The sequence below is a fragment of the Arachis duranensis genome, chromosome 4 (genome assembly GCF_000817695.3).
Source record: "Arachis duranensis cultivar V14167 chromosome 4, aradu.V14167.gnm2.J7QH, whole genome shotgun sequence".
NCBI lineage: Eukaryota > Viridiplantae > Streptophyta > Magnoliopsida > Fabales > Fabaceae > Arachis > Arachis duranensis.
The window spans coordinates 9,593,965-9,612,414 of record NC_029775.3 but is presented as its reverse complement, the minus strand read 5'-3'; the positions used below and the strand labels follow the sequence as shown (position 1 = coordinate 9,612,414).

At 37.9% G+C, this 18,450-nt stretch overlaps 1 protein-coding gene across 1 annotated transcript; it reads right to left on the bottom strand.

The window, feature by feature from the left end:
- Nucleotides 1-4,209: 4,209 nt before the first annotated feature.
- LOC107483199 (glycine-rich RNA-binding protein-like) lies at nt 4,210-4,931 on the bottom strand. The gene is made up of 3 exons (XM_016103820.2): nt 4,913-4,931; nt 4,545-4,829; nt 4,210-4,376 (listed from the first exon to the last, which is right to left on the bottom strand). The coding sequence occupies exons 1-3, from the start codon at nt 4,929-4,931 to the stop codon at nt 4,210-4,212; spliced, it is 471 nt and encodes a 156-aa protein (XP_015959306.2).
- Between the last annotated feature and the right edge of the window lie 13,519 nt (nt 4,932-18,450).

Below are 18,450 nucleotides of genomic sequence, written 5' to 3'. Positions count from 1 at the left end.
TTATCATTGAGTATTTACTAGTAGAGAATCAACTATTAATTTTTAATTCCATTTGAATTTACCTTTCTTTCTGCATAAGAATTAGAGTAAAAAATTTTAATATAATTTAAAGGACAAAATTACCTAAATAAATTAAATGAGATTCAACATGAATGACCTAAAACAAAAAAATTATTATATAGGAGTCTTAATATTATGTAAATCGAATTTAAAATGTTGATTCAGGAGTTTGCATGTAAATCGAATGTATGCATTTGATACATGATTACGTAGTAAATTGAATTGATAACGTTCGATTTAGGGCATTCAATAGTAAATCGATTTTGTTAGCTTCGATTTACATGGGAGACTGAGTGGACAATAATAAATTGAATGGATTGAATTCGATTTATTCATTAACATCTCCACTAGGTAAATCGACAATACTAAATTCAATTTACTATTTACAATCACCCTGGGTAAATTGAATAGTGTACGTGTCAAACCTATATAAATACGAGCAAAACATTGAATTCTCATTACAGTGACACTTACAAAGGCTACGGAGGAAAGTTTTCTAGTTCTTGTGCACTACAGATGTACGATTAAGAAAAAATGTGAGCAGAAATAAAATTTACTTATAAGGATCCGTTGAGTGTCTTTATCAGACCTTCTACGAGCTTTGTTGATTTTCAGAATACCATACTACAAAAATTGGGACTGCATAGAATGAACAGGTAGAGAAGTCATTTTATAGAATTTCGATTTCTGTTGTTTGTGATAGGGTAAAGTACAACACATTTGTGATAGACAATGAAGAGCGGATTTGCAAGTTTTATTTCACTGTCATCACCAGTTTCCCGAGGTGAGAACCTATGAGCTATTGGCCAATTTTAGGGATGTGGTCTCTAGTTCAAGAGGATCGAACCAAAATTGCCAATCAGTACCAATGGTAGCAACCTCTAGTTCAACCTTATTGTTGCATCTTCATCTCTATCTGTAATGCCATTTGCGAGAAATTTGGTGACATCTAATTCTCTATCTTTCGCAGCTGATCTATACTGCGATGAGATTGTAGAAATAGGTGATAACAGAAATACTCCAGTTATGATCCCAGTTTCTACGGAGGTTGGAGCACCAGATTCCGTGGAAAATATGGAGCCCGCCATTATTGATGATGATAGCGATTATGACATAGGAAGGAGTACTCCTGTTGGGGCTGGTAGAGCATCAAGCTTGGGAACTCAGTAGTACTCGCTCTAGCTGAGTTCCTAGTTGGTTAGCAGTTTCAGAATAAAGAAGAAGTCAAGACTTATATCCACCATGGGGTTGAATACAAAGTGTTGGAATCGTACCATGCCAAGTACTACGGAAAGTGTAAGGAGTTCAAAAATAGTTGCAGATGATTCATTCGGATCACTCTTCAGCAGTGAAAAGGTATTTGGGAGGTCAGATGGTATAACGGATCTCGTACATGACTGACCACGTCTAGGGGTGAACGCAGATCGGACCGGATTAAATATGGCCAAAATTACAATCCGATGTGCACTAAAATCATCGGATCCAATATCCGTGATTTTAAAGCTTGGATCTAATCCGCACATTTGCGGATCGGATCAGATCTCGGATATATCCACAAAATATAAAAATATTTTTAAAAGCTTATTTTTATTAAAAGATATCAATAAAAATCTTTTTTCCACTCTTTTAAACATGTTTACTCTTAAAATATTATTAAACATGCTTTTCTTAAATAATAAAAATAAAACAATATAACATATATGATAATTATTAGTTAAAATAAAACTAAAAAAAGAATATTTACTTATTTATTTATTTATTTATTTTTGCAGATGCGTAGATATGTGGATCGGATATGCGAATATCTACATAAAATCCACAATCCAATTCGAGAGCCTTGCAAATCGGATCAATATATGCAATTTTTATATTGAATTCGGATAAACACCGCGGATTGGATCCGATCTAAGAACACCCCTAGCCATATCGATCTCCAACGATCACAGGAAGCTTGATTATCATGTCGTATCTGCTTTCATCCTTCCTATGATCAGAGTTGATGTAGTTGTGTCCATCAAGGTATTGCAGAATGCGACGGAGTCACATTTTGGGTTTAGACCTACGTACATGAGGGTTTGGTTGGCTAAGCAGAAAACCATTGTGCAGATATATGGGGACTGGCAGGAGGCCTATAATAAGTTGCCAAGATGGATACTAGGTGTGCAGATAATCATGCCAGGTAGTATTGCATTACTGAAAACGAGTCATATGCGAGTTGGAGGCTAGGCTAACAAGTCATCAGCATTTTTCCACCAATTTTTTTATGGTTTCCACCGTGCATCATGGCATTCAAGTATTGTAAGCCATTGGTGAGTATTGATGGGACCCATTTGTATAGAAAATATGAAAAAACTTTCCTGGCCTAGTTGCGATTGCTCAGGATGGAAATTCTAATATCGTTCCTATTACTTTTGCCCTAGTGGATAGTGAAAATGTGGAGTCATGGTCATTTATGGCAACACATGACTCATCAAGGTCGCCTTGGAGGCACCTGATGGTTGATGGGTTCCGCCTGTTGCTTATCATGCATTCTGTGTTAGGCACGTTATAGTGAATTTCACGCTAAGTTTCGGGGAAAATGATGCAACGGGGTTTCTAGTCAATGTTGCTTATGCAAAGACTAAGGTCGAGTTTGATTATTGGTTTGACATCCTCCAGATTGAAAACCCCACAATGTGTGACTGGGCCAACAGGATAGAGTATGATAAGTTTGACTTAGCACCAAGACGAGGGTCGTAGATTTGTCCATATGACTACAAATATATCCAAGTGTGTTAATTCAATACTCAAGGGTGTTAAGAACATTCCAGTTTGTTACCTGGTGAAGTCCACTTATGGGAGATTAGCAGAGTTCTTTATTTGCAAGGGAAGAGAGACTGAGGCATAGTTGGAGATAGAGCAGCAATTTAGTTAGTCACTGGTGAAGGCAATAAAGGCAATTCTAAAGGCAGCAAGGTGTTTCACGGTGACCTTATATGATATGGATAATTCGGAGTTTAATCTAGTTGTGACTACTTCGACATGTAACTTCTCAGTTGGTGCTTACAGAGTCTCATTGAGAGATCGAACATGCGATAGCGAGTACTTTCAGGCATTTCATTACCCATGTCACCTTGCAATTGCTTGCTGTGCATATTCCCGCTTGAGCTGGGCAACTTAGGTCCACGAGGTATATTGCCTCAGCACGGTGTTTGATGTCTACAAGATGGGATTTAATCCTCCTATTCCAGAAGCCTTCTGGCAACCATATGATGGTCCAATAGTAATCCCTGATCCCAACAAGAGACATGCATCTAAAAGTCGTTCGAGAAGTACTAGAATTTGCACTAGTATGGATGAGGTGGATCCGAATAGACCAAAGCGGTGTGGTCTATGCAAATAGCCTGGTCATACTCGGCATAATTTCCCACAGGGAGGAGTCACCGGGGGGATTCTAGAGCAGCTAGCGATGTTTAGTGTTTTCTTAGTTGTGTTGCCTATTCTTATGTCTACTATATTACGCTTTATTGTTGTTTAGCAATGTTTAGTGCATTGTGTGTTGTCTTTTCCGTGTTTATGTCCTATTATTGTTGTATTATCTGATGGACTATTGTTATTAATATTATTGTCTTTTTTCTTTTTCAGTGTTACCTTTATTTTTTTATCATGAAACAGACATCAATTAAGAACATCTTTTTAATATATAGTTTCTAAACTCATCCAAGTATTATATATCATGATAATATAGTTCATACAAGCAATACTAAATACAACAACACAAAAATAATTATATAACATGATAACCTAATAGTCAAAATAGATGTGAACCTATGAAGCAGTAGTGTGGGCGTCTGATCCTCTGTGCTCTTTGAGCGAGAGGTACCTCATCCTCGTCTCCGGTCGGCCCGGCTGGCCTAGATGGATCAACACGTCTGGGAGGCGCTACTGCAATTGCCAATGGAGGAGTACTACCCAATACAAATGTCTTGTCCAAAGACCCTGACGGAGGCTCGTTCAGGTCCATATCAAGGTTTGTCTAGGATATGATGACTTGCGATCCATGGCAGGCCACCCCCATCCTCCTGGATAATGATGCTAATCTCCTCTAAGAAGTGTGATCCTCCGAACTCACTATCGAGGCCATTGCTGCCTAGCAAATCTAAAAGGAGCTCACCAAAACCCCCCGTCACCTCCAAACCCTCCACCATCCCCTAACCCTAAAGCACCACCCTGAAAACCAACCTCACCTCTGCCATCTCCACCACCTCCACTTCCACCATCTCCACCTCCACCTCCATCTATACTTCCACTATTTCCACTTCTATCAGGACATCTACCTACATCAACTCCACCTTGAACTCCACTTCAACCTCTACCAGTATCATCTCCACCTCCACCTACACCGCCATCTTCATCTCCACTGTCACCACCGTCATCACCGCCTCTCCTATCACGTCAACCTCTACCTCGACGCCCCCTCCCTCCCTCTCAACAGTGCCCCTTACCTCGTCTATGACATTGACCTATTCCTTCCATGGCATCGATCGCATCATTGAGCCATCTCCACTCATGCTCACTGGCTCGGGTCCCAACATGATGTCTCCGCTCTATTAGACGCCTGTCAGGAACATCTGGCACCTGGTCCATATCAGAAACCCAACCTGAACCTCTCTGTATAGCATTGGCTGGGATAGCATCTGCTCTGGGGTCCTCGAGAAAGAGCTCATGCGATAAGAATCTCCTTTCATGCTCATGCCACCACTCCAAGTAAGCATGTGATGGTTCTGGGTCTGCCACGACATCAAATCGTATCACATGGCCGGTCCTATTGATCCAATGAATGTGCCAACTCTATAACGTGTTCAGAAACTACCAGTCTCTGCCTCTGCCATCTTTTGACATCAGAAAATCAATGTCGAGTACGGAGCATGGGCGATGCTATACTCAACCAAGCTGTGGTAGCACCTTATCCACCTGATGTCAGTCTATCACAGCAAAGTAGATCAATGCCGTCACAACCCTCCATAGTGCCATATATATGTCAGGGCTCCATGATCTCGAGATGAACCCCCTGAATGACCTCTGGTGCATTATATGGCATCCACGTGAATAAAAACTTGAATGCCAACCCTTGCTTGGAGTAAATATATCCTGAGCCTCCACTGCACAACTCTAGGCCTCTTCTCGCTCAATGTTGGCTAATAACCGGACCACCTGACACCAAAAAATGTTAAGAACAATGGCCATAAATAGAAAAAATGTTAACATGCATAACAACCACATATAAACATTAAGTCCCTTATCACCAACGGCCAATGAAAGGCGTCAGACCCATTGATAAACCACTATTTTATTATATATTTTGGACTGAATTAAGTGAGGTTTGTCAACTATTCTCACACTTATTCATGTAAATTTCATGTTTTTAAGTTTCCTTCCTAATTTCGTGCTATAATTGAAAACATGCTTCCTAGGCCTTTAAATCGCTAATTTTTAATCCTCTGTTATTATCATCCGATGCCGTGATATGTGCAGTAAGTGATTACAGGATTTATAGAGTATGAATGGTATAAAGGATGATGAGGAAGCATGCTAAAGTGGAAGGAACACAAGAATTTGAAGATTTGAGGAAATGGAAGCAACGTGCGCGCATGACTGAAGCGTACGCGATGATAAAGCCATTTTTCCAGCGACGCGTACGCGTGACCTTATGCAGAGCCCACCGACGCGTACGCATGACAAGCGTCACGTGCTGCAATTAATAGAACTCGCTGGGGGCAATTTTTGGACTGATTTTGACCTAGTTTCAAGCCCGAAAATACAGACTAGAAGCTGGGATGGAGCTGACACTGGGGACACACTTCACTTTCACTTTAGTTTTTGATTTTTGAATTCTAGTAAGAGAAACTCCTACTTCTCTCTAGGGTTTTTTGTTTTCTTAGTTTACTTTCACTTGGATCCGGGGAGAAGCTGTGGTTACCTTCAATTGGAGTCATTTTCCTTATAGTTTTCTTCTCTAATTCCTTTATTACTCTTTTCCATTTTGTTATTTTGAATTCATGTTTGGATCTTGTTACCTTTGGATTTTGTTAATGCATTGAGAATTTTCATACCCATTGTTATTACTTGTTTTTCTCTTGTTGATTATTCTGTGTGGTAATTTGAATTTATTTATTTTTTCAATTTTTTTTATCATGCTTTCTATCTTCGCCTACCAAGTGTTTGAGAAAATGTCATCCATGATCATGGAGTAGATTTCCTTTCTTCGTTGGGGTTGAGTTATTGGAGCCACTTAAATTGTCATATTCAAGTGTTGATTGGTAAATGAATATTACTAATTAGCTTGAAACTCACCAACTCTAGTTCTTCTCTACAAAGTGACTATGACTTGTGAGCTAAGGTTAATTATTTCACTTGACTTTCCTTCACTTGTTAAAGGATAAATAAGTGAGAGCAATGAGCTTTTACCATCACACTTGGGAAAGACAACGAGGATAGAATTTCCGATTCTCACCCCTAACCAAGGCTTTTTATATTGATTATTTTACTACTTTTGCTAATTACTTATTGCTATAATTTCTAGTTAATTATTTCACTTGTTCTCAACTTCAAAAATCCCCAAGAAATTTACAATCAATAATTTGCATCTTGTGTCAACTCCTAGGAAAACAACTCGGGATTCTACTCCTGATTATTGAATTTAATTGTGACAAATTTTTTAACTCTGATTAGCGAAAATCTCGTCGGTCAAGACTATACTTGCGACATTGATTTGGAAAACTACTTTTGGTAATTCTTGACCGACATTTCTCTGCTCGTCAAGTTTTGGCGCTGTTGCCAGGGAGTTGCATATGTGTGCTAAGTTATTGGTTGGTGTAATATATTCATATTTGCATAATTGCATCTTTTATTTGTGTGATTTTTGGTTATTAGTAGTATTTATTAGTATTTTGATTAATATATTTTGTTGCCATGAGCTCTATGTTTCTTTTATTGAATGACGCATTCATTACCGGATCCGATATTAGCCCCATTCGATCCTGAAATTGAAAGAACCATTTCACTTATTAGGCGAGCTCAGCATTGGTTAGCCTCCGAGGGTGGTGAAGGGGTTTCACCTAATTCACCAATCTTACCTGAGGTTGAATCCAAAGCGTCATTTGAGGAAGAAAATAACTCCTCTCCTACTAAATATATTGACATCTCTTCTATTGATTTAGGTACCGATACTATGGCCGCTCCTAGAAGGATCACTCTCAAGAAAGCAGAAGCCCCAGATTTTACTCTTCAACCATTTCAAGCGCGCCATCCGAACTTGAATGTAGATTTTGAGCTAAAGACTTCATTGATTAATCTACTTCCTAAGTTCCATGGTCTACCCACTCAAGATCCCATCAAGCACCTTAGAGACTTTCAAACTGCTTGTTCAACTGCTAGGTGGTATGGTGCGGATGAAGTTGCTATTTGGTTATATGCCTTCCCATTTTCTCTTGAAGGAAGGGCAAAGAAGTGGTTCTACACTCAACCTACGAATGTTGTCACTAACTGGGATTTGCTTAGAAGAGAATTTTTGGACAAATTCTTTCCACTGGAGGTCACGGACAGATTAAGGAAGTGAATCTCTCGCATCATTCAAGTTGAATCAGATACTTTCTATGAGTATTGGGAACGTTTTAGGAAGCTCCTTGATTCGTGCCCCCCATCACATGATTGACGAGTTGGTGCTTATTAGTTACTTTTTCCAAGGCATGAAGCCTCAAGATAAGATCCTTTTGGATGCTTCGAGTAATGGCTCTTTGACAAAGTACAAGACGGCGGCAGAAGCATGGCAACTTATCACCGATTTAGCTGAATCTACTCAACTTGCAAGGCACAGGAATAATCATTCCAAGGCTATTGCAGAAGTCTCCTATAGTACTGAGTTCGCTCTGACCAAGACTTTGGGAGAGATGACCAATATTCTCAAGCAACTCCAACTCAATCAACAACCACATACACCTCCTCCACAACAACAATGTCAACAGTTAGTCCCTCAGAGAGTATATGGGATTTGTGTGTGCTATTCTCACTATATTGATGAATGTCCACAACTCCAAGAGGAAAACACCTTGGCGGCTACCAATGCTTATTACAACCGTCCGAATCAAGGGTACTATCAATAAGGCGGTAACTATAATCAATGTGGTAACTACAATCAAGGTTGGCAAGACAATCGCAACCAAGGATGGAGAGACAACTACAACCAATGAGGAAGAGACAATGGTGAAAACCAAAGGTGGAACAATAATTACCAACAAAAGCGGTATCAACAAAACCCTCCTTACCAACAACAAAACCAAGGCCAAAAATACCAACCACCTTACCAAAGGCAAGCTCAAGCACCTCAACTCAACGAACCACAAGTCCCCCAAATTACCTATCCTCTTTCTTCCTCTAACCAAGATGAAACCCTTCGCTCTATTCTTCAAAGACAAAAAGAGCTTCAAACTTCACTTACCTATACCCTCAACCTTCAAACTCTAGTGCACTCCCCTCTCAACCTTTACCTAACTCCAAGGATGGAATCAATGCCATCACTTTGAGGTCCGGAACTACATTGCAAGAGAGGGGTCCCGAGGAGCCAAGCTTAAGACAAGCCACTTAAGATGAAGATGTTGTTGAGGTAGAAGATGTTGAAGACGAGGATGAGGTACAAGAGGCGGTTGAAGAAGAAGCTGCTCAACCAAGGGATGGTATTTCTAAGGAAGACAATGTTTTGAAAGAGGCCATTCTCATTCTTTTTTCCGCGCTTAACTATGAGGACTAAAAAGTAAGGGAGCTAGATCCTTGCTAAATTTCTACTGCCTAGTTAGTCTAACATTTGAAACCTGAACTAAATTAAAATAAACTCCAACAAAATTTCTAATCGATTTAAACTTATAACATTTAACACTTACAAATTCTAATAGAACCGCTCATCACTACTCTAACTAACAGTTATTTATGACTCCTCTAACTTGTATTTGTAGTTTTAAAATTCTAATAAACTACTAAATCATTATTCTAACTACCATTTGTAGTTTAAAAATTCTAATAGCACATATAATCAGATTCTAACCAACTTAATATCACAAACAATTATTTATTTTTTGAAGAAAATAAATTTTATATAGATGGAACCACTACAAGAAAAACACTGAGTACCGTTGGATTTATCGTTGGATTTATTGTCATCCTTGGGTTGATGGAATAAACGTTGCCAGAAATAGCTTAGCGAAGGATTTTTCTTGTCCAACGCTAACTACCGGTAGAGTTACCATCGGTGTTTTTCAATGGATTGTCAAGTTTGTGTTGATGGTAACCGTCGAATACATCTGACGGTAACGTTGGTCCCATTTCAAATGTTTAGGCATCAAAGCTAAGTTACCATCAGATATCGTCGACGTTAAATTCGACGGTAATGTTAAATTTATAAAGCCTAAATTTTTTGGCACAGCTAAGCCACAATTAGGAGACTCTGGTTAACACAATTGTTAGCAGAATTTAGCATCGCTAGAAATGAAGAAATAATTTTATTAAAAAATAAATGGTCTTAATGAAATAAAATGTCATAAATGTAGAATACAATGAAGTAAAGACAAAGAAAAGTGCGTAAAACCCTAAATCCTTCATATCCCAGTAGTCTTCGTTGTTGTCGTCATTGTCGAAGTCACGATCCCCCTATTGAAGTGGCAGAGGAGGTGCTGCCATCGGTGCCCCACCAGTAGTGTCGCAGTTGGAACCGGCAATAGCGACACTGGAACCAGCAACGCCGCTGCCTCCAGCGTGCATCTGCTGGCTATACTCCTCCATCTGCTATCACAACCGATCAAGCTGCTCTAACTTCTCCGTCAGGTCAGAGTTGTCAATAATGCATGTAAGAATCTCTCGATACTTATGCTCAGAATGCTCTGCCTGATGAGGAAGCTCCTATGTTAGCTTCTGCACTTCCTCCCTCAGGTCAAAAACTTCATGGCGATCAGTAGGCTGGTGGCAGAGGCAGACACAGAGGAAGCTGCCAATGCGGAGGAGCGGAGGCCACTTACGAAGAATGACCCCAACCCGAAGCGGTGATTCTTGTGGGGTTCAGAGGTGGTCTCGCACTAAATCCTATCAGGATCCACCACAGAAGTCTTGGAGCCGGCTTCGTCAGCCCTACTAGGCGGCTAAGATTGCTGGGTCGCGGCCTCCAACCTCTGCGTGTACTCCTCCTGTGTCATACACGTTAGTCGTGATTAGGATAATAGTTAAATAATTGACTTTAAACCAAATAAAGTTGAAACTTATGATTAATTTAAACTCAAATAATGGGCCGCAGACCACTTGTCAGAAAATCTCTTCTTGTTTGCCTTCAAAGTTTGGGTATACTTGAAGGTTTCTGCCAATGTTGTCTCACGCTCCAGCGAGTTAGACTTCAAATTAATATATCAGCTAACCAATAAAATAAACGAACAAATTAATGAATGAAAGACAAATATAATCATGAACCAAAATCTTAAATGGAATTTCAAAAACATAATTATAATTTTTTCGATTTTATTGAAAATGTTATAAAAATTTCGGCAAAGTCTTCCCTAAAATTTGGATTTAGCCATCCTTGAAGGGTTCCATCCATCATTTTCCAACAATCTCAGAGTCTAATCTAACCTATTCTAACATATTCTAACCACCTAAATCCACTAAAACAATGGCATTAAACTAACATTTACTCTACTAACTAATTAGGTAAATTGATAATCATAAAGGAAAGTAAAAAACTAATTCAAGTAACTACTAAAACAGTAAACAATGCCAAAATTCTTACCAGTCTAGTCTTCGTCTTCATGAAGGTCTCCGACCCACTCGTATATCTAGATGACCTGAGTGAAACTCTGTTACCGACATTCGTCAGATGGCGATATTTGAACTCCTCGTTATCTCTAAAATAAGCCTCGTGTTTGGACAGATCCACCTCGTCAGGTGGTCATTCCCCTGACGAACGTCACTCATCATCTGCTGAAACCCCTTGGCGGCGCAATGGTCATAGGTCTTTCTGATCATGACATTGTGTTATGTATCCCATATGAATTTCAACTATACAAATTGATTCACCAAAATTAGTTAGTCAGAATGAAATACAATTCCTATATAATTAATTAATTCAAATGAAATTGGGTTCTTACCGCCCACTTCAAAAATTACCGATCTCTCACATTAACCAAGATCTGCGTGTAGGTTGGCTACAAGTGGTCGTACATGGACTTAATGACCTCAGTGATCTCCTATGTGCACGTATTGGGGTTTGGTGCAAACCTGTTAGAGAAAAAACCTCACATTAACAAACACATAAGATAAACAAATTTAAGATAAACAAAATTGACATAAACAAACATAAGCTAAAAAATTTAATATTAAAAAATTGAACACATGATTGCATGATATTGGGCTAAATCCTCAACCAGATGACGGTTGGTGGCGGAGGGGCATCTTGCTCGGGGGCATTGGAGGAATCACCCCTCGCAGAGTCTGTCGTCGTTGCATCTGCAAGGGGTGTAGCAGTAGGAGGCACCCAGTTCGTGTTTGGGACCAGGATGAATTGCTGGTTCGATAGACCTACCTGTGATGTCACAAGGGACGACGGGGTAGCCGAGGTAGTGGACGATTACTGGGCAACCTTGGGAGATTCGGCGGAAGTCCGCCCTCTAGCACAACCACGTAATAACCCACTTGACCTACCTCTACTATCTCTCGTCATGTCTGTACAGCGAACATATTAGTAACATAAAAAGTTTAGAGTGCAAAGCAGAAAAAGAAAACAAGAACAAGTAAGCAGAGAAGAAAAGAAAAAGATAGTAGCATAAAATTGGATAATGAATGCAAAGAAACAATTAATATAGATATATATTAGAAGCTAGATTATAATATGATATGTGTTAATCATAGGGACACATGTTTTCTTCTGTGAGACAAATCCATTTTGAACCAGATTTTTATTCCTTATTTTTTTTGTACATCATGCATACAAATAAATAATTGTTTAAATCCAAAAAAAAGCAACAAAATATAAGAAACAAGCAAACCAAATACGTAAAAGAGAAATCATATAAACCAAAAAAATATTATAAATTTTTTAATATGGTATGCATAAGAACATACAATAATAGAACACCCAACCCAATTGTTGCTATATTCTTTATTTTTTTTCTTTTATCGGTAGTTGAAATCATAATATTTAAAATGTACCTCCACATTTGTATTAGAATATACAATAACAAAACACCTAACCTCTAACCACTTAAAATCAACTAAAATAGAAATTAATCTAACTAAACTAATTACTAAAAATTAACTAACAAAATAAAATTAATATTAACGAAGAAAAAATTAAACATAGTGAAAAACAGATTCAATGCAAACCTGGAATGCAAAGAAATTAGAAAAGAAAAGATAGAAGTGGGCGGTTCGAGCAGTGGCATCGTCGGCCTTTTCAGCGTCGGAAGGGCAGCAGTGGCAGAAATAGAATAGAGAGAAGGGTGTGTTTCGAGTAGCAGTGGTAGTAATCTTTCCATCGACGGCAGGGGATGGCAGCAGCGGCGGCAGAGGCGGTTCTAGCAGCGACATCGACGATGACCTTTGCAGTGGTGACAGGGGCTAGAGAAAGACTGTGAGCTGAGAGGTTAGAGAGAGAGAGAGGAAGGAGAGAGATTAGAGAGAGAAAATGAATTATAAATGAAGGAAAAGAGGGCACGATTACCGTCGATTTACTGGTGGCTTCATCCAATGGTAACGTGGTGCAGGCAACCAAAACACAGCATTTCATTAATCATGTCTACTGTCAGAATAATCCGACGGAAAGTCCAACGCTATGATTAGCTCTTATTTGGTAGTATGACGAATCCTACTACAAAACTGTCACTGAATTCATTGGTAAATCCGCCGATACGCTGCGATACTAAATCCGACGGTACTCCGTGTTTTTCTTGTAGTAAACCAGCAATATGAACAACCCCATCAAACCGATAGATACAATTCGGGCTGTCTTCTATTTCCGCAGTTTGAATGTTGTGCTTTTTTTCTCACTTTTCTCTGGATTAAGCTTTTGGGGGTGGGATTTTGGTGAAATAAACAAGTGAATTCGAATTGTTTATATATGTATATATATACTAAATCGTACCTAGTGGATTTGATTTACCACTAGTGGACGCTACTACTAAATCAAAAATTCAATCAATTCGATTTAGTAGAGGCCTAAATCTAATTCAATCAATTCGAATTACTAGGGGTATAAACTATTGGCCTAAATCGAAGCACATTGTTTCGATTTACTATGGGTAGCTCAATTTGAATTTTAGAACATAGTAAATCAAAGCTACTAAATTTGATTTACATATAAACCTAGTAATTCAAATTTTATCGATTCAACACTAGAATGGCTAAATCGGGTTTAATAAATTCGGCTTATATATAAATATTAATTAAGACATGCATGTAATATTTTTTTATTTAGGATATTTATGAAAAATTGAATCTCATTTAGTTTGTTTAGGTGATTTGCCTTAATCTAAAATTAGTATTTCTACTAAAATAATGGGCCAACCAAGTAAAAATATATATTTGGGCCTATTCTTTTGGGTTTGTCTTTAGTAAACGCGAGTCATTTAAGCTTTTCTATTAGGTACAAAATATAAATTATAAATATATCTCATATGGGGGTTTAAAATAATTATTATTTTTTTATGTTTATCACAAATATTTTTTAAATTCAACTAATAAAATCCTAAACTCACCAAACTCCAAATTCAGCCCCACCCCCAAACTCACCACACGGTAAACAAACTCCAAAGTCAGCCTAATTCGTAATTCCTTTCCTTATTAACTCACCACTACCTACTCAACTCTCCAAAGTCTCAGCCTTCGCCATCGTCGTCCAACCGAGCTGTCGCCATTGCCGTCCAATTCATTTCCCGGTGTCGTTCGTAGGCTCTCCCTCCCCATCTCCTCTTCTTTATTCTCTCTTCTCTCGTCGAGTGGTCGTCAGCACCGTGGTGCTCCGTCTCCCTCTTCATCCTCCACTTCCAGAGTAACAATGGAGCCTCAGACTCAGGAATGAAGTTGCTTCATTGATTTTATTATTATTTTTTTGTTCCTTTTATATTCTTCTTGTATTTCTCCACTCCCTTGTATAAATCTGTTGTATTCTTTCCTTTCATTGATTTTATTCAATTATGTTGTTCTGTTTATTTGTTCTGATTCAGGGGTTGTATGCTATATTCATGTCGGAGGGGCAAAGTGACATGAAATAGAGTTATAGAGGAAGCCCTAACCTTCAATTTCACAGAGCAATATGCTGTGTGCAACGCTAACATAGTTATTTATGATCTAAAAGTAGTTTCCTATAGCTGCTTATTGTGGTGATCCATGACATAAGAATGAAGTGTTGTGCTACAAGCATGTTGGTGTAGCTAAGATCCATGCCAATTTGGTAATTATATGTAGCAATTGCAATTCTCTATTATTGTTCGGTTGGTATCTAACATAGTGAGGCATGAGGCTTCATGGATTTTACAAACAATGCTATGAGAATTGTATAATTCGTTTGTATTTTGCATTGCAGTCATGTTAGCTGCTATTTTTCATCAAAGACATACAATGGATGAAACGGAGCTTCATCGTGAAGAGGAAGAGGGCAGAGAAAGTGGGTAGAGGAAGAACCGGAGGGTCATCACTGCAGCAAGTCGGGGTTTGGTTCTCAAATTTTATATTGGGCAATTTTAAAATATCAAAAAAATTGTTATCTTTAAGCGTAATTTTTAATAAATTAATAATAAATTAAATATAAACCATTAGATCATTTGTCAATCTAATCTAACGATTCAAATTTTATAGTGCATCAAATAAGCTCAAAAGACTTGAGCTGATTTTAGACAAACCCTATTCCTTTTACAATTTGCCAAAAAAAATGCATATTAACACTGACACTTAACACAAATTACAGGTTACAAAAAGCGATCATTAATGTAAAGGTTTTTTTATTGGTTATAAAAAATATAATAAAAATGCTATTTGTATATTGAACTTATCCACTAAAATCAACTACTAATATATTTATGTATAAATATGTGTGGTTTAGTTTATTTTTGTAATACCCTAACTTTTAGCACCTCGTGATCATACCAAAAGTAAGGCGTTACTAACATAATTCCTTTCATTATCTATTTAATATTGAGCTTTTACGCATACATCTATCGATGGCTTTACTAAAGCTACAACTTTTCCAACAAGTACAAACAACACATATTCACATACTTAATATTAATAATACGTTGTAGTATTACATACAAAAGCAATTACAGAACCTGACCCTCTGAATAAACTCTAACTAACAAGGCGAGAGAAAAATAAATTCTAACAACTCAACTCGTAAACATATTCCTCTGTGCTCCTGCATCTTTGCAATAAACCTTCGCACCTGTAGCTGAAAGGGATGGAAATAGGGGGTAAGAACCGAGGAGTTCTTAGTAGGGTTGAGGTTAGAAGTTAAGTTCATTTTACATATACTTGGTCAGTATTAACAGTCAACAAGGGACAATTCAATTCAACAATTATAGAACACAAAATTTAATCAATCATTTAGCACACCCACAATCACAAAAAAAAAACACTCACAAACAAATATGCGCAAACAAGTATGATGCATGTCTATCCCTAATGCAGCTAATGAGCTCATCTGTCGGTTTTGACTTGCTCCAAACGTAACTGTCATGGCTCGAAACGAGTCATGACTGGCGCTCAGGAAAATATTCCCCCAGCAAGCCTAACAGATTCGAATATAAGATAAATAAAAGGTCACAAATATTTTTGATAAATTTATAGTTTCTAGAATGAACAGTTACATATTTTTAACAAAAATAAATAAATAAATAAATAAATATGGATGGATCTTGCCTGTGACATATGGAGCATATACATCTAGGAACTCTACGAAGAATAAGTACTCATTGTAGATCATCACTCTTGAATAGAAAGTCTGATATAGTCAAGTATTTGTTTCTGAAAAATATTTTTAGAAAAATAGGGTGAGTTTTGCAACTCGGTGACTAGACAATACATCTATAATCGATATGAGACCATATAAACATTATTATCAAAGTAATTTTAATTAGAAAATAGTAGTTGATAATAATAAGTGAATCAATAAGCGAGTTCTCATACAGAAATCAAATCAAAAGTACACACTTGGGCGGCTCCATCTCTATGGGTAGCCCTTTCCTCAAGTGTATTCGTACAAAATAACAGATCCAACGTGTGGCCTACAGGTTAGGCTAGCAACGCCCTGCTAGTTGAGGTATGAGCCAGACGCATCTAGGTTAACGTCATAACCATCGTTAACTACAGTTTTCTAATACGAGCCTCCCAAACCAATTCAAAACATATAATTTCGAATATGACAAATTCTTTAGTCTTTCAAACATGAGGTTTCAAATCAAATAATACTTTCTCATCCAATTCGTATTCAATCACATTTTCTCAATCTTAAGGCATTTCAAACATATTTTACAATTTCAAAATAAGTGAGTACCAACAAATACTTCAATATTTCAAAAATACATATTCGAGTAAAATTAAATGCTTTAAAATAATATAAAACTTCTTCAAACATATATATAATCTCATAAAATATATAGGCTCATGTGCATATTAGAATGAGCTTACCAAGGATAAATATTTAATTCTAATAAATCGATTATTAAAACCAATTTAAAATCCTTTGATAGTAATCTTTGTAAGTATAACCAAGTTCAAAGCACCGTATATCAAAATAATTATAAACTTAAAGCTAAACAATTATAATTATAAATATAAAGCCTACTCGCAACTTGGTCCCAAGGGACTGAAAAGACCAAACCCGAAGTGCCAAATTAAAGGGTGAGAAAGGTTGGAATATAATGGATCGAAAGAACGGGTAGTGGCAACAACTCCAACTAATCTCGCAGCAACAACATTGTAATAATCACAGCTATAGCGGCTGAAACAGAACAAAACGGAAACAAGGTAGCATCAATGGAATAGTAGCAGAGCAAAAGTAGAAACGAGGCAAGTTAAAGGAAATGACATAGACCAGAATAGAGGCACTTCAGCGGCATTTTCTCTAGAAACCGCAACAGCGACAGAAGATCCAGTATGATGCTTAAACTAGAAGCAAAGGTAACTACCAGCAGCGGCACCACCAAGGAATGACTTTGATGGCAACGCACAGCTCGACAGTGACCTCTTTCCCCAGCAATGGCAACAGCAGCGATAGCTCACACCACCGGTACCCCTGTTCCCGGTGACGAGCTTTGTCACGTTCTCCTTCACCCTTTGTGAAGTCTTTCTCTCTCTTCGGCCTCCTCGGCGGCACAATAGTTCGACGACGGCGAAACTGGCTTCAACGGCGGTGGCTAGGGCTCCAACAGTGATGGCGATAGAACCTCCTCTGTTCACCATGCTTCTCGTCTGCGCGTTCTCTTCTCTCTCCTCGGGCTCCCTTCAGCGACACGACGGTCCTCATGTGCAACCACCACTTGCAGCCACCACGACGACAGCGAGGCCCTAACCAACGTTGTCTTTCTTCCCCACCCCCTTCTTCCTTTCTTCTCCCTCTCTGTTTTCCATCTCTCTTTTTTCTCCATTCATTTTTAGCTGCGTGTGTGTGTTAGGAGAGAGTTAGGGTTTGGTTTGGAAAAAAAAGGGAGTAAGAGTATTGTAAGGATTTTACATTCTACCCTCTTTACAAAAATTTTTGCCCTCGAAAATTCGAAAATTGATATAATCTGCAAAATTTTACATGACTTTAGCACTTTACCAAACATGAGAAAGAAGTATAAGGATGTGCAAAAGTTACAAGATATGTTTCTGTTAAAACGATGCGATTGGCATTCACCTACTCTCGTTCCCTTGACAACTTAGATATACATAGCACTTTTCTCTTAGTTTATCAATCTCCTCAAAATACACTTTTACTTCATAATCTCTTGGTTCTGTTGTACATCTCCTTGGTAGTAACCGGTCTCACGTCAAGCCTTAGAATTACAACTTTCTAAACTTCAACATCAATAAGTTGTATCCTAACAAACTAATGCATCGCTTGCTATATTTAGGAATCACACGTGACACCGAAATAAGCTCGAGTTTACTCAAAAGGACACAAAATCTAGGAAGAGAAGAGCAAACATCACAGATGGTGTTCGCACAAACTTAGAAGGATGCTTAAGATTGCAATTAAGCAATGATGTATAGAAATAATAAAGTGTGCCAGAAAGAGTCAATCGCATCTTAACAAGAAAATCTTAATCAAGAAACTTTAACGGAAACAATAAAAGAAAATATGGTGTATTAGCTCAAAACAAGTTCAAGTTGAATTAAAGAAGTACA